This window comes from Pelophylax lessonae (assembly GCF_965119305.1).
Source record: "Pelophylax lessonae genome assembly, chromosome: 1".
NCBI lineage: Eukaryota > Metazoa > Chordata > Amphibia > Anura > Ranidae > Pelophylax > Pelophylax lessonae.
The window spans coordinates 370286122-370309837 of record NC_138768.1 but is presented as its reverse complement, the minus strand read 5'-3'; the positions used below and the strand labels follow the sequence as shown (position 1 = coordinate 370309837).

General features: G+C 40.1%; 1 protein-coding gene across 3 annotated transcripts in view; it reads right to left on the bottom strand.

The window, feature by feature from the left end:
- Positions 1-23716, bottom strand: part of TRPM3 (transient receptor potential cation channel subfamily M member 3) — a 552760-nt gene that overhangs the window by 110810 nt on the left and 418234 nt on the right. For 2 of the 3 annotated variants that reach the window (XR_014225124.1, XM_082252764.1), the window contains exons 16-18: positions 13845-14073; positions 12322-12489; positions 11170-11250 (exon numbers count right to left, since the gene is read on the bottom strand). Coding sequence is in view for 2 of the 3 variants with exons in the window: in XM_082252764.1 (XP_082108890.1) it covers positions 11170-11250; positions 12322-12489; positions 13845-14073 (478 nt within the window). In the remaining variant the exon portion in view is untranslated. The remainder of the gene's footprint in view (positions 1-11169; positions 11251-12321; positions 12490-13844; positions 14074-23716) is intronic. The other variant, XM_082252765.1, reaches the window with a different exon arrangement.

The following is a 23716-nucleotide window of genomic DNA, read 5'->3' as shown; positions in this document are numbered from 1 at the left end:
CTTCCACTCATATGCACTAATAAACCATAAAGGACCATTGTTGCTAATTGATAGTTACAATGTATCTTTTCTTGATTTCAATGTTCTCTCACTGATCTGTGTTACTTTATAGGGTTGGTTCAATAGCTCTCTTTTTATTATGGTATTTACCCTGTAGAGTCTCAGCACCTCATTCACCCAATGTGGTTTTAAGGTGAGGTGCCATTTTCTCTCAGGGTCTTTTATGGTTTATTAGTGCGTATGAGTGTAAGGCCACTGGGTGGACAGTAGGGGATTCATAGGAGATGATGACCAGCTCCCACCAGAGTGCCTGCATAATATGGGGTTTATGAGGTGTAATATGTATACTTTAAGGGCAATTTTAGGTTAGTGGTTTACTTTTGGTAGTGGTTTTACTTGTAGGGAGGTTGTATTTATAGGAACACCGGATGCTGTACTGAGATTTTTTGTCAGATTGGCTAATAAATTATTTTAGAGGTAACTTAATGGTGTGTTCTGATCTTTTTTTTTTTTTTTTTTGGTATTTGTAATTGTTGATTACACCCCCCCCCCCTTCATTTATAGGGGATAGTACCTCTTCTCTCTTATATATAATAGCAGAACTCCCCGATTTAATTTTTGTTTTTTGTTTTATCTCTTCTGTGTAACCTGTTCTGTGTATTTGGGCACATTTTTATTGCACATTGGCCTCTGAGGCAAGGCCATAGCCTGGCAAATGTAAATACATACTACTGTGACAATAAGACTTAGAGCGGTATTAAACCAAAAAAGTAATATATTTCAGCTTACCAACACTTAGATGTGTTGGCTTCATTCGTTTTACATTTTTAGTTTTATTCCCCTCCGTTTTTATTTGGTGACTAACTCCAAAAATGTTTTGACAGAGTGGGGAAAAGTTAACATTTTTGTCATTGGGGAGAATTTTGGTAACAACTATAGAAGAAATGGCAATACAAGCAGTATCAGAAGTTCTAAACCTTCCTCACTTTACTAAAAATGCATTTTGTGTATTTCCTGTATTTTCTGTGTCCCTGTTCAAAAGATTTTATCTCACTTCCTGAAATATGTCTATACTGACTACAATAAAAATTTGACAGATGTCCTAACCCTTTCCCTATTCTATCCAAAACTACAAAAATGATGTTAAAGGAGCTGGGCTGTAATTTGTCTCCACCAATAGCATACTGTTTCTTAACCACATCCATACCGGCGCATAGTAATATGACGCCGGCAGGATGGCTTTACCGTTCCGGGCGGCCGTCATATGACGTCCGCCCGCTCTAGCTGCTACTGCGCGCCCCCGGGGGCGCGCAGCGCGGCGATCGGGGGTGAGGCTCGTCCCTCGGACATAGCCCATCCCTGATCAAGGTAAACAGCCAATAGAAATTGGCTGTTTACCATGTGATCGGCTGTGTCAGTCACAGCCGATCACATGAGCGGCTCCTGCACGAGCCGCTCGTTCTCTCTGCAATGCGCGCCCACGGGGGCGCGCAGAGCAGCGATCGGGGACGAGGCTCGTCCCTCGGACAGAGTCGATCCCCGATCTAGGTAAAGAGCCAATGAAATTGGCTCTTTACCACGTGACCGGCTGTGTCCAATCACATGTCAACAGAGAACACGGTAACTAGCTGTCACCGTGTTCTCCTCCTCACACACTGATCCTGTGTGAGGAAGAGAGTGTGGTAACAGCTAGTTACCAAATACAGTGCACCCCAACCACACTGATTGCCCCCCCCCAATAAAGAGCACCTGTCACTAGCCCATCAAAGTACCCGAGTACCTGTCACCAGCCCATCAGGTACTCTGATGACAGGTACTTGGGTACTCTGATGACAGGTACTCGGGTACTCTGATGACGGGTACTCGGGTACTCTGATGACAGATACTCGGGTACTCTGATGACAGGTACACAGGTACTCTGATGACAGGTACTCGGATACTCTGATGACAGGTACTCGGGTACTCTGATGACAGGTACTAGGGTACTCTGATGACAGGTACTCGGGTACTCTGATGACAGGTACTCGGGTACTCTGATGAAAGGTACTCGGGTACTCTGATGACAGGTACTCGGGTACTCTGATGACGGGTACTCGGGTACTCTGATGACGGATACTCGGATACTTTGATTACCTGTCAACGGAGTACCCGAGTACCTTCCACCTGCTCATCAGAGTACCTGACGCCTGAAGTACCCGAGTACTTGCCGCCTGCTCATCAGTACCCATCACTACTCATCAGTACTCATCAGTACCTATCACGTATCAGTACTGATCATCAGTACCCATCAGTACAGTATCACCTATCAGTATCAGTACTACTCATCAGTACCTATCACCTGCCTGTTACCTGCCCATCAGAGTACCCGAGTACCTGTCACCTGCCTATCGGAGTACCCGAGTACCTGCCACCTGCTCATCAGTACCAGAGTACCTGTCACCTGCCTGTCACCTGCCCAACAAAGTACCCGAGTACCTGTCACCCTTCATACAGCCACCATGTCCAAGTCCAAAAAGGTTTATATACGTCCTCCGTTTAAACCTAAATACCGGTGTTATGGCAGCAGATAGCTGCCATAACCCTGGTATTTTTTTAAACGGTGGACGGTTGGCTTTCCGATAAGGGTGGTCCCAGCGGCGGATTCGCCGTGGGTTCCCCCCCCCTCGGGATGGCGGAAGAGGTGCCCCCCCCCCTCCCGCCGCGTCCGGTCCTTTTCCCCGCTTACCGGACCCGCCGGCAGCGGGGAAAACGATCCGGTCCCGGATACTCACAGACAGGATGTCGAGTGAGGGCAAGCTTGCCCTCACTTGACTCTATGGTCTTGGAGGACCGGAGCTACGGAAAATGTTGTTGCCTAGCAACCGGTTTAAATGTCCTTTTTTTTTTTTTTTTCATTTTATATAATAATTTTTTTTTTTTTTCTATCTTTTAGTGTACTTGTGAGATCTGAGGACTTTTTGACCCCAGATCTCACAAAAAGAGGTCCTGTCGTGCCTATTTCTATTACTAGTAATGTTTACATTTCTTGTAATAGAAATAAAAATGATAATTTTTTTTTTTTTGTTAAACGGTGTAAAAATAAAAAATAATAAATAAAATAAATAGTAAAAAAAAAAAAAAAAAAATGAAAGCGCCCTGTCCCCGTTAGCTCGCGCGCAGAAGCGACGCATATGGAAACCCCGCCCACATATGTAAACGGTGTTCAAACCACACATGTGAGGTATCGCCGCGATCGTTAGAGCAAGGGGAATAATTTGAGCCCTAGACCTCCTCTGTAACTCAAAGATGGCAACCTGTAGAAATTTTTAAATTGTCGCCTATGGGGATTTTTAAGTACCAAAGTTTGTCGCCATTCCGTGAGCGTGCGCAATTTTGAAACATGACATGTTGGGTATCTATTTACTCGGCGTAACATTATCTTTCACATTATGGAAAAAAATTGGGCTAACTTTACTGGTTTCTTATTTTTTAATTAAAAAAAGTGAATTTTTTCCAAAAAAATTGCGTTTGGAAGACCGCTGCGCAAATACGGTGTGATAAAAAATATTGCAATAATCTCCACTTTAATCTCTAGGGTCTCTGCTAAAAAAAAAATATATAATGTTTGGGAGTTCTAAGCAGTTTTCTAGCAAAACAACTGATTTTAGCTTGTAAACACCAAATGTCAAAAATAGGCCTAGGCAAGTGGCTAGGATGCATGATGATGCGCCTTGGATGTTAGGCCCCTCTATATGGCTAGGCTGTGAAAAAGTCTCACACATGTGGTATTGCCATACTCAGGAGGAGTGGCAGAATGTATTTTGGGGTGTCATTTTTGCTGTGTACATGCTATGTGTTAGGAATATCCTATAAATTGACAACTTTGTGTAAAAAAAAAAAGTTTTTATTTTTTTCCCACATTTTCCAAAAACTTGTGGAAAAAAATGACATGTTCAAAGGACCCATAATGCCTCATAGAATATACGTTGGAGTGTTTGCTTTCCAAAATGGGGTCATTTTGTGGACTTTTCCATTGTATTGGTGCTCTAGGGCCTTGAAAAGTGTGATAGGTAGTAAGAAAGTTTTATGTGTATTTATGCTCCTAAAACGCCTTATGGTGCTACTTGGACGTGGAGTCTCTTTTTGTGGCCAGGCTGTGTAAAAGGCTCACACATGTGGTATCACCATACTCAGAAGAAGTAACAGAATGAATTTTGGGGTGTCATTTTTGCTGTGTACATGCTATGTGTTAGAAATAGCTTATACATTGACAACGTTTTGGGAAAAAAAAGAAAAAAAAAATTTTTCTTCATTTTCCCAAGAATTGTGGGAAAAAATTATAACTTCAAAAAACTCACCATGCCTCTTACTAAATACCTTGGACTGTCTACTTTACAAAAAGGGGTCATTTGGGGGGTATTTGTACTGTCCTGACATTTCAGGGCCTCAAGAAAGGAGATAGGCCGTTAGTACATCTGGTGTGATCAATTTTCAGTAATTGGTACCATCGCTTCTAGACTCAATAACTTTCACACAGACTAAATAATATACACTAATTTGGGTTAATTTTACCAGAGATATGTAGCAGTATAAATTTTGGCCCAAATGTATGAAGAAAAATTAATTTTTTGCAAAATTGTATAATAGAAACTAAAAAAAAGTGTTTTTTTTTCAAAATTTTTGCTCTTTTTTTGCTTATATCACGAAGAAAAAAAAACCCAGTTGTGATCAAATACCACCAAAAGAAAGCTCTATTTGTGTGAAAAAAATGATAGAAATTTTGTTTGGTTACAGTGTAGCATGACTGAGCAATTGTCATTCAAAGTGTGAGAGTGCTGAAAGCTGAAAATTGGTCTGGGAAGGAAGGGGGTCTAACTGCTCTGTATGGAAGTGGTTAATATGAGCATGTAGTGCCCTAAGTTTTTTTTATAAGCCCTGATTGTACAAAACTTTATTAGTGCTTATTATCAAGTAGGAACAATGCCTTGTCATTGTTTAACAATATTGCATGTGCAGTGAAGAGCTCAATGACTTTATCACTTCTTGGGAAAAGCTAAAAGGATGGTAAGATTTGCTACTCTACTTTCCACTCAAGGAATCTGCCGTATTGTTGAGTTGAATTTTCATCTTTGCACAACATTTCCTGTCTGTTTTGGTTTGTTGTGCTGGTTTTGATCAATGTAGAATAACACTAATCATGACTTTATAATTGAAGAATTTCACAGTAAACATTACACCCATTGTTTTGTCTTATTTTGTTCTAAACTGAAATTTCTGACAAGTATTATTCTGTAGAAATGAGCTTTGTGTCTTGTTGAAAAGAGTCCATGCATTTCATTAATTTTAATTACTGCCTGACACATCCTTAATGTAACAGAATTTAAATTTCAAATCAGCTGGAGACTACTTTCAAAGCATTGTCCTTATTTCCACCTAATTTGCGACTTTAAATAAAGACGGCATTTCCAGAGTCTGCTGTAAAATGCAGGATCAGGAGACAAACCATGCAAATTGCAATGACACTTCAAGATGGCTTGGATGTAGAAATCGCTTGGGGTTAGTGTAAAGTCAATGAAAACACAAAGACAGTAGTCACAGAGAACATGTACCATCTCCAGCAACAGTGACTTGTTTAAAGTAATTGTGCACTATTCTCTTTGAATGCATTTCACATTAGCCTTGGAACACCTAAAAATAAAGAGTAGAAATAAGAAAAGGTACAGGCGCCTGAGTGTAGACTGTAAAGAATTTAATAATGAAGAAGAGGACTAAAACTCACATAATGAATGTGAATACAGACACATAGGGATCTCCGGTGGTCAGAGTCTGCATTGGGCCACCTTCCGGGTCGTGTACTGGCCGCTCGTAGCACTGTCCTGGCCAGCAGGAAGTGGAAGTGGTGATAGATGACATGTCCGAGTGCTGAACCGCAGGCTGGACCGCATCGCCCTGTATACGTCAACGGCATGCTCGCATCGCGTTTTGGAGTATGTGCACTGGGTATGTCTGTCAGCGTGCACTCCTTTTACAAGCTTGAAAAAGGAGCGCGTGCTAACAGCCATACCGGCAGTACACGACCCAGAAGGCAGCCCGATGGAGACTCTGACCACAGGAGACCCCAATGTGCCTGTATTCACATTCATTATGTAAGTTTTATTCCTCCTCCTTACTTTACACTCAGAGGCGCCTGTTCTTTTTCTTATTTCTGTATGTTTGGAGATCGCTTCTACTCCCCTCCAGGCTGGCCCTGACCTTAGAGACTGTGCATAATTCATCTCATGGCCAGAACTGGCAGTTCTAGGACTGCATGATGGACACTGCATTGTTTTAAACGCACTCCCTGCTTGTGCCAGCATTCAAACATTGTAAAAATAAACAGTAAAAGGAGTTACCTTCTTTAAACAAACAGGGTCCTAAGTGTTTAAACTAGAAAAAGCTCCTGTTGCCTAGAATAACCAATATGAACCAAACACTCCTCAATTTATAAACAAAAAGAAAGGTACAAAACATTTCTAAAGGCTTTAAGCAGTTAATACATTTAATTAATTACAGTTCAACGAATTATAGATCCTTAAAGCGGTTGTATACTTATAAAAAAAAAAAATTAAAACCCTGCAGGACAAAGGCATAATGAGCTAGTATGCATCGCATACTAGCTCATTATGAAATACTTACCTTAGAACGAAGCCCCGGCACGGTCATCTGGACAACGCTGAGGGAGCTGACATGTTCCCTTGGCGTCTCTTCCTGGTTCGGTGGCTCCGTCGCTGTGAGTGGCTGGAGCTGCGATGACGCATGCACGCGGGAGTTTCACTTTCCGGCAAGATCCGGCAAGGAGCTCTGACGGTCTGCCGGACCTTCAGAACGCATGCGCCGCAGACGTCAGTGGCTGCATGCAGGTTGAATATCTCCTAAACCGTGCAGGTTTAGGAGATATTAATTGTACCTACAAGTAAGCCTTATTATAGGCTTACCTGTAGGTAAAAGTCATATAGCGAAGTATACTACCGCTTTAATCTCTTTTTGGTTGAAGTGACCTCTTGATATTGCTATCTGGAGGTGTCTCAAGCATGGTTTAGTACTAGCATAAAGTGCAACATGTTTTATAAAAGTTTTTTTTTTTTCCGATTTTTTTATTGTGTTTCCAATGAATGTAATCCTTTGAGTTTCAATTTAAGGGGAATAAAAGATTCGAAAGACCCCTTTTATACTTTAAAACGCTTTCTACTTTATGATAATATCAACCCCTATTAGAAACTCCTTCATGTAGCAACATCAAGAATATACAACCTCCCTTAGCGTCTGTGTTGACACACTTTAGGCTTGGACTAACAAGAAACTTTATATGGCAATAGATACTTATTTGCACTAACACCCTGAAAACCAGTCACAGGACTGAGAGAAAGGATAAATCTCCCCAGTGAATAAACCATCAGCATGAATATCTGAATAAAATCTGAATAGAATTTTTATCCTTTCCTCCTATTCCAAACACAAAACAGGTTTCTATATTTTTGCTTTCTAGTTTAGCACAGGGGTTTCACTAAGGGCTTGTTTACACTTGCTTCAAAACATGGCTTCGGACATGCTTTTTTAAAGCACTCTAAATGCCACTAAATAAAATGGTCACCTTACATTTCTGTTCTCAGGTTATGTTTGTTTTGCTTTGCTTCAAAACGTATACCCTATGTCGTTTTAGTGGTGCTTCAAAGCGTCTTCAAAGCCTCCATAGAAGTCTATGACAAAGCTCGCTTGAAGCCCCTGAAGCTTTTGAGAGGCTTTTATTCAGCTTTAGCTTTGCTTTGTTTTGGAGAAACTTCAGGTATGGATATCAACACACAGGGTATCTGCCAAGCTTCATTGAAGCTTAAAAAAACACACTGAAACATCATCAAAGCACCATCGAAGAATGACAGAAGCATTAAAAATACATAAAAAAAGCATATTGAAGCAATAGGTGCTTTAATGTGTGTTGAAGTCGAAGTGTAAATGAGCCCTAATTTTCTGTCTTTTTTAAAGAGGAAGTAAACCCTCCTCAGGAAGTTGTACCTATAGGTAAGCCTATGATAAGGCTTACCTATAGGTACTGTAAATATCTCCTAAACATGTACCGTTTAGGAGATATTTACCTTTAATGCAGCCAGTGACGTCACTGGCGCATGCGCTCTGAAGGAACGGCTGATCGTGCCGTTCCTTTAGAGCCCCGTGCCGTGACCGTCGGCTCCCGCGCGCGTGCGCGGGAGTGACGTCACCGCGGCTCCGGCCAATCAGATGACCGGATGCCGCAATCCCGGAAGACGAGCGACATGTCATGTCGCCCGTCATACAGGTAAGAGAGCGGCACGGCGGGGGCTCGTTCTAAGGTAAGTATTTCATAATGAGCTAGTATGCGATGCATACTAGCTCATTATGTCTTTCTCTTGCAGGTTGTAAAAAAAAAAAAAATTTTTAAACAAGTTTACAACCTCTTTAAATTCATGTCATAGGTATAATATTTGTATTGTGGGATAATTATAAACTAACTCACCACTTTTTTTTTATTAATGTGGAAAACCCTTTTGATGTAGGAGCCATACACACCAACAAGTTCTCCAATTAGATCTCTTCACCTCCACTGCTTTAAAATTCTCCATAATGGTCTAGAGTGCTTGTGGTGGCTTGATTACATTTTAAAGCTTCATGTACTTGGGACATTTTAAAACCTCTCCTGAACGCTGGAACTTGACAGCTAGTAACCGACGATTAAAAAACATCAGTTTTGCCGCGTTTACATGCCGTGTTTATACGCATTTAGCAGCGTTTGCATTTAGAAGCATTTTTACATTGTAAAATGGTCAGAAATATATCCTCATTGAACACACCTATAAACGAAATGCTTATAAATGAGAGTTACCGCATTTAGACATGTTTGCACACTGTTACAAGCATTTGGTGTCTCAAAAGGCAATAAACTTCCGCCTGAACGCATTTTTATGCTTTCAAAAAAATGTCACTAAACTGCCTCTAAACGAGTATAAATGACTCAGTGTACATGGACAGATAAGATAACAGAGGAGAGTTCAGGGCCTGCTGAAAAAAAAGCCCAACTGCTCGTAAACATCCATTAGCACACTTGTATAAAGTACTCAAAACCCATACTTGAGTAAAAGTACAAGTGCTAGATCAAAAATTGACTTGAGTAGACGTGGAAGGGCTCTATCAAAAAGTGACTTGAGTAGAAGTACTAAAGTATTCAACATTTTTTGTACTTAAGTATTGCAAGTCGTTTTTTTTTTTTAATTTTGCTACTCAAGTACTGAAAGTAAAAGTACCAGTAGTTTTTTAAAAAAACTTGCTACTCAAGTACTGAAAGTAAAAGTACAAGTACTGTGTTATGTAGTTATTAAAGAAAGAAGTCAAAAGTTTGAACATCATATTGTTTTTTATTATTTCAAATGATTAACCTAAACTTAAGTACAGTAGTGAAGTAGTTCTACTTAGTTACTATACATCTCTGTCCATTAGTCAGCAGCTGTGTACATGAGGCCTTACAGTAACATTTGTTTTTTTAATGTCTTCTTGTACTTAAAAAGTGTAAATTCATCTTTTCACCCTTCACACTCCACATCCCTAGGTCCCGCCGGAACTCACCCCCATAGGTGAATAGCTGTCAGTGGCCATGAAGCTGGTTCTGGGATTTGAAAGTCCCACTGTTCTCCTTTGTTCCTCGGGGCTTCTGGAAGGGATCAGAGTGATTCTGATTGCTCACATGCTGGCACTTTGACCAATTAGAATTGCTCTGATATGTCTCAGAAGCCATTAAAAAGCGTACAGTGTTAGTTCACTTTTTCATTTTTTTGTGAACAGGTGAACTTACATTTTAATGTTTAAAGATGCGTAAGGAGATTACAAAATAGCTTCCTATAAGTGTTTCTATGGGTTTCCAAAACAGATGCTGTGATGACTTTCTCATCAGCCGAAGACAGTTGCATATCAAATGCTCCCTAATCTCTTTGCAGGACTCCTGGGAGATGTGGGTTTTTCACTTGTTAGCTGAAGCTGGTTACTGTTTTACATCTGCATCTATATTTATGGTAAGCAAGCTTGAGAAGAACAATAAATTTGGGTACAAGTTCTAGTTCCTAATTGTCCTGATCTTGTGCTTCCATCTCTGCAATTGCTGCAATAAGTTTTTAGGGCCTCTACCTCTTCCATTTGCTTAGGTCAATAGAGACCTCATCATGCATAGCAATAGCAATAGAACACTAATCAGGTAAACAGAGCTTATCAAGGATTGTCTTTATAATGCTGCATATATAAACACATCAGACCCTTTGGGGTTCACTTACATGCTATCTGCTGAGGTCCTGTTGTGAAACATAGACTCGTCTCTTTATACAACCTTCAGCACTTGCATCTATGGATTAAGCAATGGGGTTGATTTACTAAAGGTAAATAGGCTGTTCACTTTGCCACAGCTGCACTTCAATCAGGTGCAAGCAAAACAGTTTTTTTTGTTTTTTTTATATTTTCCTTGCACTTACTGATTATTCTTTGCAAAGTGAATTAGCATCACTAAGCTAAGAGAAAATTCCTTCATAAAGTAAACATTTACTTGCAAAGTGTACAGCCTATTTGCATCTAATGTATCAACTCCTACGCAACTCTTTGAATACAAGTGCTCTCATTCAGCAATTGTTAGCATGGGATGTGAACACAAAGTCTGGTCTTTATTCCACTTGGGGTCAACACTTCCAACCACTTCAGGCCACACACCACTGTTAAAAGTAGTGGTTACAGCGGGAGCTGACTGGACTGTGTGTTCATAACGGTTAATGGTACACTACAGCAGCCAAGTCGATTTTAATGCATACAAAGCTGTGAAATATAATGTTTATGAGAATAATTTTATTTTATATAATACACAGATTCACAAAATTCCAGGATGCGCTCTCTGTTTTATTATATGCTTTGATTAGCTAACTTAGAATTACACCAATTTGATCATCCAAATGTAATTTTTAAGTACCCTCATATGGTGAAGAATGGGAAAAGATAGAGATAAGAATGTGAAGTGAATGGGTTATCTAAACCAGAATACTAGATGAAGGGAGTGAAGGAGCGGTAAAAGCAAAAAAAAAAAAAAATAATAATAATAATCTGTCCATCCTGCTCACCCTCTGGACAAGACTATGGGTCCCAAGTACTTACAGAATTTAATTTTGTCTTGAAGTCCACCATTCTTTCTTGGATTGTTTCGTCAGGTGGGCGACTCCACACCCTCACCACTCCCTGCATAAAAAAGTTTTGTTTTAAACCACCCATCCCTTTAAATAGGATTATTATTGTCCTTCATATATCTGTAGGTAGTTGCCTCCATGAACATCAATGCTTCATTTGCCTAGTGAAAAATTCAGACAATGAAGCAATATAAAAATAAGTTGGGGAAGCTACAGTTGATTGATGAAAAAATTGTTAAATATTGACTAAACCTGATTGCCAGGAAAGACTATGGGATTATAAATCATTCTTTAACTTTCTCATCATGTAAGTTATTCAAGTTTAAAAAAGTATTTAAAATATGTATCAAGTCTTAATAACTGTATAAAATATAGAAAATATTAGTGAACAAAAATAGTAAAAAATTAGTAAAGTCAAGAACAATGCATGAAAGGGAATGAATTCAAGACACAGACACCAGAGGAGTCATTGTTAGAGGCATACATGACAGTTTATTTTGTGAGAACCAGAACAGGGTATTGGTAAAGTTAAAAGTATTTAAAGTATAACTAAAGGTAAAACTTTTTTTTTTTTAGTTTTGGATAGAGTGGAGAGGTATTATAATGCTTGTCAGTTTTTATCGCTGTCTGTGCCCTTGCTAAGGAGATTTGCCCTCTCCATTTGTTCTGTTTACCATTATCATTGAAAGTGAAAGTAAAAGAAAATTCCAAATTTTGAGTTGTCCCCAGAAAAGTAATAGAGGGGTAAATCTTCCATAGGAGACATTGGTTCTGGAATTTGCAGGGATCTCCTCTCACTTCCTGTTTTGCTATTGGACAGGAAGTGAAGAAAAATCTCCACAATGCGACAGAGATGGTGAAAAAAAAATCTGATAGGGGTTATAGCCCTCTCTTACTCTATCCAAAATGAAAAAAAAAATGGTGTGGCTATAGTTCTACTTTAAGGAGAGAGGGGAAGGGCTGAGCAGGATGGCTGAGTGTGGATTGAATGTTACACAGAGGTAAGATTACTGCACATGACACATGAAATTGCAATATTTAGTTGATAAATAATAACCCTATATTGCATTTCTATGGAGGATATACTCTGAATAGAGATCAGCATTACAAATCGCAATCATACCGTTAGCTCCATGTCATCGTCTTCTTTCTCTTTTACGGTCTTGTCTGGTTCTTCCACTTCCTTTTCTTGCAGTTCCAATTCATGTGCTTGGGACATGTAAGGCATCTCATCTTTGTTTTTAAACTCTAAACTAAGAATTGATGGTGGAAGAAGAATTCCTAGAATCACCTAAAGAGGCAATAATAGGATATGGTCAGAAGCAGCATTATATACATTGTTAAGGGTTGTAGTTAAACACAGCAGTTCTGGTTGTCATCTAGTATACGTTGTATTTAATTATAGAAACATTGGATGAGGAAGTTGATACTGTTGATATTGAAATGGAAATGCTTATCATATATTTAAGGAATTGGAATACAGCCTGGTGAATTAAGCTTTTAGGAACTGAATTCTCGAAATCCTATTTTATAGTGTGCTCTTCTGTTGGCAGAACTACTGTCGTGCTGGAGTGGTTTCAAAATGCATGGGAATTATAATGGTTTTGAGTACATTTTTTTTATTTTTCGAAGTTGACATGCTTTTAAACCATTTTACATATTTTCTACCTATTTAAAATCATTTATAAAAGAAACTATGTAATGTTATAAACCCATTACACAGGTTTTTAATAAGAATTTTGGGTTTTCTAAAGAAGGAGAAGAGCAGTAACTTTTTCCTTTGAGTGTCTCTTTCTATTTGATAGTCAGGGTCGTACAGAAAAGGGGGTATATGGCTCTTCTCTGATTTATTCAGCTGCATGTAATCTGAGTTATCACTATTCAACTCTGTAAACAACAAGATTTTTTTTCGCAAAGTGGTCAAAGACAGCTTGGTAAACACGCAAAAAAGAGTTTAAATCCCTACCTGCCAAAAAACAAAAGAAAATCCAAAAGGTTTATGTGCAATAATTTAAATTTACCTGACTAGAAAATAAAAATATATTCATTTTTATTTTTTTATTGATGAATCTAACACCCTTTCCTTACATTCCACTTGACAGGTTACATTACATTTTGCTGTCTCATAATTATGTTATTTCATACTGTATATCAAATAAATATTTGGATTCTTTTTTTTTTTTTTTTTTTCTAAAAAAAGAAGAGATAAAAGAATGCATTATTCATCACCTTAACAAATAATGTCTCTACCTAACAAATAACGTCTTTAAAATATTGAGTGCAAATTAAAAACTGACTGGTTTGTATATGTGACAATTCTGTTTTTTTCTTCTTCTACCAACATAAAGTATAAAAATAATAAAATCTAAAAAAAAAAAATAATAAAAATCTTTATTTTTAACTTTGCTGACTGGATCTTATTTATATTATTTTACATTTTAGGACTACCACTCCCTTTTAAAAATGATCCTCTATATTAAAAATATACACATTTGGGGTGCTTTATAACTTAATTAAGTAAATTATTAGCATCGAAGTTGTGGTCCTACAGAATAAGTGTTTGTCATGGATTTTCAAATGAAATTAATAAAATGACCTTGAAAAAATAAATGGCTTTACTTTTTAGTCACCTCACAGGACACCAACCTTTAGACCAGAATTTTTACGCATTCGCAGCCTTCCCATCCACATATCTGTCAGAAGCATTTGGCTGCATGTGTGAGCAATGAAGTCCCGGTGCTTGGCTGCTACAGCAAGCTGCAGGCATGTGGCGTTGCTCCAGTTTTTTAGCTCGTAGGTCAACAGTTTCATTGCCAACTGCTCATCCTGCTTGTATGACTGGTCCAATAACTCAACGGCCAGCTGCCCAAACTCCCTGAAACATAAACATTATTCTTATTTACTGCATTTTACAATACAATTTTTTCATAGTGGAGCTACATAGTCTCTTTTGTCAAGGTGTCATAGGAAAGAAGTACCATATGCATTTTTTACTGTTTTCAGAAACCAGTCATATTGAATATTGTACTGAGAAATGACAGTTAAAAAAAAAGAAAGAAAGAATTAAACCTGATTGGTTGCTGTTGTGCACAATGAAAGCATATTATGCAGTCCTAAGATTGACACACCTTTGCAACACAGCACAGCCCTGTCTGATAAGGGAGGGGATGTTCAGGTTCATTTTCATTTTCAGTTCTCCTCTTTGCACCTAATTGGCCCCTTGCAGTGCTTCTCAGTCTCCCTTTCTAAGCTCTGCTGTACGAACTGTACAGTAGACTTGATGAGGCTGATACCAAGCCAAATTCAGGTACTAAACTGCTTTCATTTAAAAAAATACAGTGCAAAAAAAAAAAAAGGCCAGTAAACAGGCCTTATCTGAAGTTCCCCAAGCATTTCCATGTATCCAAATATTATAGAACTTCAGAAAACCAACTACATATTTTGAAATGGAAATACATATACTGAACATGAACTGTTTTACCAACCAAATCATTTTTAATTCTGTTTCGACATTCTTGTGAATCAGTCTTACTGCAAGCATATTCCTTATCATAAATTAGCAGAGACCTCATTAGCTGCGAGAGCTGCCTCTCCCTCTCTCAGTGAGGTCATACAGAGGATTACTGAAGGCTGATATCACTATAATATCGGTATGGAGATCAGTTATAAAGCAAAAAAATGCTGAACATGTATATATTTAAAGGAGAAGTAGGGCCAAGGCTCTTTTGGTCCTACTTCTCATTGTAGGTCACAGGAGCGCACTTCGTTCTGCACTCCTGTGACCCATATTTAGTGGACAGGCTGACGTCACTCAAGCCGCTCCAGATTCTGGAGGAACCAAGTGATTTTCCAACATTGGAGGCAAGGATCCTGGATACCCGCAGAGATTGATTGGTGGATTGATCTGGTGATCCAGGGTGGGAGGCTGCTACAGTGGAGGGGAACAGTCCCTTGAGTTTCCTTGTGACTAAGCGTGTTTTGACCATAGTGGTCTTTCCGTAGGGTGAGCAGTGATTTCTCCTGTTGGTGGTGGTTCTGTCCTATCGTCACAACTCTTTCAAGGATTGCTTTACTTTGCTGGATGAATGAAATTATACAATCTTTTGCGGATTGTTCATATGCATGAACACATTTTGGACTTTTTCACAATTAATTTTTTATAATTTTTTTATATTTTTTTGTATATATTACCTTGATTATATGGTCAAACACATGTTTTTAATGTTTTTTTTATATTAATTGCTTTATGTGGATCTATGTCATTTAGGGTTGGTTTATGAACAAGCGTACTGTTCTCCTTGCTTTAATTTTCTCTATCTCTATTTTTAATCTTAGAGGTCACTATTATAACAGTTACTGCTGTTCTATCTTTTTCACTACCTTCATCTTATTATCCTGATAATATTTTTTGATCATTAGCACTGAGAATTAGGTAATTTTTATTATTTGCACATAGCAGCGCATAAGTATTTACACTTTTATTTTAAGTAGTATTCCCGTTATTTTATAAAAACTGCTGACCGACAGTGTTTTTATCACAGACAAAACCCTGGGGGTCTCTTCTGTCATAAATACCTCTTCCAGCCTTTCAGTGGAAATGTAATCTGGGACATGCATGCACAGCTCCCATAACATTTACAACACCCTTGCTGTGCTCCGCATGCATGGGAGCGACTTCATTGTGGCCTGGCTATTCAAGCTGTCAAAGAGATGGAACCTGAAAGGAAGACCAGGTAAAGATGGAAGTGCTGTGGACCAAAGGGAGTGGTGAGAGCACTGCACTAATGTGCTAGTATGCAATGCAAAATTTGCCACAAAATGGCATTTTCTGGCTAGCTCAGTTTGTTTGCAAAAAAAAAAAAAAAAGGCCCCCTAAAAATCCATGACACTTATCCTGTATAGGCAACTGTTGTCAATTTTGAAGGGGAACTTTGTAATTTGCTGTGAGAGTCCTTTGGGAGCAGTATTGTTGTGCACGGGTTGTCATGTTTGTGTTGGCAGGTCGTCGAGATGTTGCCCAATCATGCCATACAAGACACCTACCCAGACAGGCAGCATGGCTGTCCAGGAAAGGGATGGGAAGCAGGTGTGCCTTCTCCCTAATGAGCCACACCAGTTCACATACCCTTAACATTGGGAGGGTACCCTGCCAGGGTTGCCCCCCTGGAAAGGCACCATGTCCTCATGCTGATCTTATCAGAATATAGAATCCTCCTTTAAGTTAAGGGGGCCTCAGATATCCATCCCCCCACATTTATGTGTAAGATTTACATACTAGCCCTTTTTAAAGGCAGAAGTTTGTTTTATTTTAATGCATTCTTTGCATTAAGATAAGAAAACCTTCTGTGTGCAGCAGCCCCCCTAATACTTACCTGAGCCCATCTTTATTCAGCAATGTTGCAGGAGTGTTTAAGCTACCTGGGACTCCCCTCCTCATTGGCTGAGAGTGCAGCGTGGCTCCCGCTGCTGTCAGTCAAAATCGATCAGCCAATCAGGAGAGAGAGGGGGCGGGGCATGGTTGCAGCCCGTGTCTGAATAGACACAGGGAGCTGTGACTTGGCTCGGGTACCCCCATAACAAGCTGCAAACGGCTCTCCTGGCCCACTAAATAGGAGGGAGGGGCCAAGAGAGCTGAAGAGGGACCCGAGAAGAGGGGGATCCAGGCTGCTCTATGCAAAGCCAACTGTACAGAGCAAGTAAGTATAACATGTTTGGTATTTAAAAAAAAAAAACACAAGACTTAACAATCACTTTAAGCATTTAGAAAAAAAAGGAAAATACCAATAAATACACCTATACCTTGACAAAGTAAAAAAAAAAAAAAAAAAAGGTCTCACAATGTTAATATGTAAACCCAGATACATGCAGATACATCATCAATTATGATGAATGACACCCCAACAACAAGAACGCGATGACCCATGCATGACGATCCTACTCCTGACAGACTCTGGCTGTGTATGAAAAGGTCCCCAGCTGTCTGCTGAATTTCAACAAAACTGTTAGTGATGCTTACTGAAGTCATTGACCACATATTGCCATGACAATTATTGGTCAATGATACCTACTGGCTTTTTTAAACTGTAAAACAAGTCAGTGGACAGGCCGGGAAGTCATTCAGTTAGGGGCGGTAGTGTTACCACCACTAATTGAATCATTTCTGGATGCAGCAGCAGTTTTGTAATAGGCCTAATCTGGTCATTTGGTTTGCCAGTTCGGTGAAATTGAAACAGCTAGAGTTCAGATCGAACTCTCTATAGACCTGAACCATAAGCTACTAGTGGCTACTGTATGTATATGTTTATGTAACTTGTTAGGGGGACAATTTGGCTATTTATTAAAAAATATGAAATTAAGGTAAAATAAAGATTTAGGTTTAGCTTGTCAGGAAAAATCTGGTTGAATTTTGACAAGAAATGTTATATCTTTAATGAAAATGTATTAATTTAGAAAACAATCTACTTGGACATAAAACCTTTAGTATGCAAATAAAAAACGATTAGCACAATTTACCCGAGCAGCTGAGACAGTTATAATTTACTCAGATAAATTACATTCTCACAGATTGAAAAAGGGACATAGCTGTATAAACTGTCTTGTAAAATAATCATTATATTTACTATGTTATAAAAGTGTTATAATTAATTATCCTTGAAGAGATAGTCAGTCATGCATTTTCCTAATACACAATGGTTAATAAACATAAAGCAAGGTGATCATTTAGGGCTTGTTCACAGGTGCAGCAGTTGGTGTAACCAATGCAGTTCTATGGGGTCGCACCAGAATCATGCCACAACTGCGTGCAATGCATGCAAATGTGTCGTGGTGGTATGGCAATTATGGGGTAATCCAGGCAATGAGGAAGTGACATATTGCTTCCTCACTGCCTGTAAAACACCTCCTCGCTGCCTGTCCACATTCAGATCACTTTTCGGAGGTCTTTGACAGGCAGTGAACATGCTCCCTGCTCAAAAATACATACTGAGAACGTTTTTCCACAACCATAAAGCACAGCACCATGCTCGCAGCATGTGTACATGCTGGTGGACAGGGGTAGTAAAACCTCAACCACCTGGTTTTACCATGCCCAGTGACATGTGAATAAGCCCTTAGGGTGGTATCTTGTGCTTTCTTGCTTTGCTCAACCTTCCTTGCTGTCTTCTTACTGGTTTGGGTATTTTGATAATAATATAATAATAATAAAACTCAAATTTGGTGTTTATTTTGTTCCCATGCTGTCAAAACTTACATAGAGAAGTGGATCCGGGAGTGGACTACAATTATCTGACACTGCAGACTTATTCTCTGCTCTCTCAGTCTGTCTCTGTGCTCCCCTAGTGTTGGTCTCAGATTTAATGCATCATACTCTTGAGACTGGAAAGAAAGCATTGTGGAAACTGTATTCTTCTGGAAAGATATTACTGCAATTAACTGTTTATGAACTTCACCTCCCAGCAGGCCATTCGCTCCAGGGGAGAATTGTGGGAGAGACTATATAGAGATCTGCTCACCAGGCCCCTGCTCTCTTGCTTCCCAGGATCTATTGTGTGTGCATCAATCCGCCGCAGAGAGAGAGGACTGCGGCCTACTGCACGCCACCCAGCCGTTTGCAGACTCAGCCCAGGCGGAGCGGACGACACTTTTTACATCACGGACATCCCTGCAGCATCGCTGATCAAATCAGAGTTGGCGGAACTCACTGAATCAGCAGAGCACAGCCATCTCAGTGTCTCACAGTGTGGAGAGTTGACTTTGCTTGTTCTTCCAGAAGTTATAAGAGGGACATCAGGATTGGCGAGAGAGCACCTGCCCAAAGCGCAATTATCAATTGCTACAGCATCTCTTGAAAACTGTATACAGACACCCTACATTTGGATCAGTTAGTGGATCATCATTAAAGCGGAGTTCCGGCCTCAAACACCTTTTTTAACTAAAAATACCCCTATAATACTATTCCATCGCCCTTTACAGAACCGCTATTCTCATACTTACAAGGTGTATAGTATTGGATTTTAATCAAAATCTTACTTTTAAAAACGCTGTCTGAGCGCGGCCATCTTGGATATGGGCATCTAAAGCCGCAGTGTAATCTGCTGAGTCCTTCTTCCTGATTCCAGGAAGTGTTCCAGCCTCCTGGGAGTGATGACAAACAGCTCCCAGGATGCAATGCAAAGGCGGAAGTGATGTTGGTGGCCACAGCCACAGAGGGGGGAGAAGGAGGAAGTACAATTAAAAATGCCCTGAAAATAAGGTAAGGGACCCCCGATAAAAATGAAAATGCCCAATTGTTGATCAGCATAGCGAGCACTCCAGGAATCACTAAAGTTGCAAAATAGGTGGGAACTCCACTTTAATCAGAATCAGCTATCTTCCGTTGCTTGTTTCACACTCTGCTACACTTGGGAATCATTTGTTCTTTGAGCTCCAACTGCCGGTGAAGATAATAGCAAGACCTTGCATTCTGAACATTGCTATTTTAGTACTTTTAAAGGGGACATGCTACTGGTATCTAAATTACCTCATCTCTCATTAGGTTACAGGTACTATAGGCCAGCCTGGGATTCCCCTTTAGTAGGAGTATTTCATTTAGCAATTCATAGCTTTCTGAGAGATTTATTCATCTACTGTTATATACTGTGTATATTGGTGTTATTTGCTTGTTACTATAGCTGGTTATTTAACTGTTCTCTTTTATTATTTCAACTGAGCCTTGGCATTTTACCTAGGGCCTAGTTGAATAATACCTACTTTAAGCCTTCTTTTTGAGTAAAGTAAATCTAAGAGTTTAAACAGATTTACATTGTGTCAATGTGTCATTTAAAGGTATACACAACATGTCTGAACCTAGAGTGTCAGGAGGGCTGGATAGTTCACAGGGTTAAAACGGCACAGAAGAACAACAACTACTGTACAAGCAACCCCTAAGGGGGCAGTGCTACAGAATGATTAATGATTATGGATGGGGACTTGTTACCAGTAGGGATTAGCCAAACTACCCTGGGTTTGGTTTAAGCAGGGTTCTGCAAACTTCAAAGAAGTTTACATACTGAAACAGAACACCACTGAAATGAATTGGTGTTGAATCTATCAAATTAAAAATACCCACTTTCTGGGCTGATAGGAAAGGGGGTGTCAAAAAAGCATGAGGGGTGGGCACTGCCCTAAGGAACACATACCAATGTAAAACTATTTTTTAAGAATTCAATTCAGCCAGGAGCAATGATTTTTAAATGCTTAAAGTGAAATACCTGTCCAATATCTTTAAATGCCATGCCTGGGGATGTCCTAATCTTTCCTGTGAAGGGGTGCATCTCGAGCATGTACAGAAAGGGCTGCAGCAGCACTGACAGTTTTTAAAGAAAAAAAAGTTTTAAAATGCTGGCAATTGACTTTGAAAGGTGTCAAGGGTATGCTATGTGTTTTGGGGAAACCTTTGTGTCCTTTTTATTTATTTATTTATTTTTTTATAGAAACAGACAATAAATTTAATTTTCTGGCAATTTAAACTGTATAATTTTTTTATTTGTAAATGTAATTTTTGCTTTAGCACATCCTACAGCAAGAAATAAATGAAAATAGTTGTGTAGAACCCCTCTCAAAATACATACCAGACCCTGTGAGTCATGCGGTTCCCATCCTTCTGAGCCATACCAGACCACATGCCCAGAACACGGGGGGTGCATTCAAAGGAAAATCCCCTCGGAAAAGTGTCTTGTCCCATGTTGATAAGGTGGTTATAGGGGTCTGTGGGTGAGGGCTTATTGAAATTTGGAAGCCTTATTTAATAGTAAGGAGGCCCCTAGATACCATGCCCTGCATGAATGAGTATGGGATACATAGTACCTGTTCTCATGAAAAAAAAAAATGGGATCTAGAAATAAAGACACCAAAGCATTTAACAAGTTCATAATTACAAAAAAAATCTCAAAAAAAGCCCCTCATAAATCTATTATCATTTAAGATGCCTGTCAACCGCTGAAAAAAGCCAGACAACCCAGAACACATGATCAACCCTGATGATACACATAGCTGAATGACAGCTCCCTGAGCTGTCATTAGCTAAACGAGGGAAGGGGCAAGGATAGTGGTGACATTGTTGACCAAATTTGGCTATCCACGCTGCTTTGTTTAAAAGTAGCAAGGATTCCCCGTGACATCAATGGTTCCTAGGGATGCTGTGGGTGGCTTTCTTAGGGACCAGTAAAAGTGGGAAGCTGTCATATATAGAAATGGTAGAAATGCCTCTTCTATATGATACATGGCTCCCATTGCACAGGAGCAGGTAGGGATAATGGGAAACAAACCTACATTACTCTCCTGAACAGCATACATATACAGTATCTCACAAAAGTGAGTACACCCCTCACATTTTTGTAAATATTTTATTATATATTTTCATGTGACAACACTGAAGAAATTACACTTTGCTACAATGTAAAGTAGTGAGTGTACAGCCTATATAACAGTGTAAATTTGCTGACCCCTCAAAATAACTCAACACACAGCCCTTAATGTCTAAACCACTGGCAACAAAAGGGAGTACCCCCCTAAGTTAAAATGTCCAAATTGGGCCCAAAGTGTCAATATTTTGTGGGGCCATCATTATTTTCCAGCACTGCCTTAACCCTCTTGGGCATGGAGTCCGCCTTCCGTTTGAGGATGCCCTACAGATGCTAAAAAGGGTTTAAGTCTGGAGACATGCTTGGCCAGTCCATCACCTTTACCCTCAGCTTCTTTTGCAAGGCAGTGGTTGTCTTGGAGGTGTGTTTGGGGTCCTTATTATGTTGGAATACTGCCCGGCGGCCGAGTCTTCAAAGGGAGGGGATCATGCTCTGCTTCAGTATGTCACAGTACATGTTGGCATTCATGGTTCCCTCAATGAACTGTAGCTCCCTAGTGCCGGCAGCACTCATGCAGCCCCGGACCATGACACTCCCACTACCTTGCTTGACTGTAGGCAAGACACACTTGTCTTTTTACTCCTCACCTGGTTGCCACCACACACACTTGACACCATCTGAACCAAATACAATTATCTTGGTTTCATCAGACCACAGGATATGGTTCCAGTAATCCATGTCCTTAGTCTGCTTGTCTAAAGCAAACTGCAGGCTTTCTTGTGCATCATCTTTAGAAGAGGCTTCCTTCTGGAACGACAGCCATGCAAACCAATTTGATGCAGTGTGTGGTGTATGGTCTGAGCACTGACAGGCTTTCCCCCCAACCCCTTCTACCTCTGCAGCAATGCTGGCAGCACTCATACATCTATTTCCCAAAGACAACCTCTAGATATGACGCGGAGCATGTACACTCAACTTCTTTGGTCGACCATAGCGAGGCCTTTTCTGAGTGGAACCTGTCCTGGTAAACCGCTGTATGGTCTTGGCCACCGTGCTGCAGCTCAATTTCAGGGTCTTGGCAATCTTCTTATAGCGTAGGCCATCTTTATGTAGAGCAACAATTCTGTTTTTTCATATCATCAGAAAGTTCTTTGCCATGAAGTGTCATGTTGAACTTCCAGTGACCAGTATGAGAGAGTGGGAGCGATAACAACAAATTTAACCCACCTGCTCCCCACTCACACCTGAGACCTTGTAACACTAACAAGTCACATGACATCGGGGAGGGAAAATGGCTAATTGGGCCCAATTTTCAAATTTTTTTTTAACTTGGGGGTGTACTCACTTTTGTTGTCAGTTGTTTAGACATTAATGGCTGTGTGTTGAGTTATTTTGAGGGGACAGAAAATTTTCATTGTTGTACAAGCTGTACACCCACTACTTTACATTGTAGCAAAGTGTAATTTCTTCAGGGTTGTCATATGAAAAGATATAATAAAATATTTACAAAAATGTGGGGGGTGTACTCACTTTTGTGAGATACACTGTATATATGTAGCACCCTCCTAGGTAGGTGCTAGAGAGTGAGTATAGTTTTTGGCTCTGTCTACCTATCAGAGGAGCAGCAGGTACATTCGATATTGCCCTCTGCTTAACAGGGACCAGGATCTGTGAGTTATGTTCAATGTGTCCAGTGTATGATTCATATGGTCTGAGGGAATGTCCCCACTGTGCCCAATGGGGAGGCACATTGAACAGTGGAGGAAAACTGGCCAATGAGGACACAGGCTTTGATACAGCCCCAGGGATTGGCACAGACGGCTGTCTCGTGCATTGTGGGGTGTGGTATATAAAGCCAGGGGGCACGTGTGCACGGGGTCTTTGGTGGGAAGCAGAGTCCCAGAAGGAGGGTGGCGGCTGCCTCCTCTTCTGAAGTGGTTGGAGCGTGGTCACAGGCAGTCGGCCTGGTGAACCAGAGGTGTGGAGCTGAGCCCAGAGGTCCAGGAGAGCTGACTGGAGGAGTTGGGGCACTGCGAGAATCTGGAAAGAGGTATCATGAGTACAGATGATCTTGCCTAAGGGTCTGCCCAGGAATGGGACCACTCCGGAGTAGTGTAGTCAGTGGACAGGTGTCAGCTGGATGAAATGGGGTACTAGGTGAGTGCCCTGAAGAGAAAT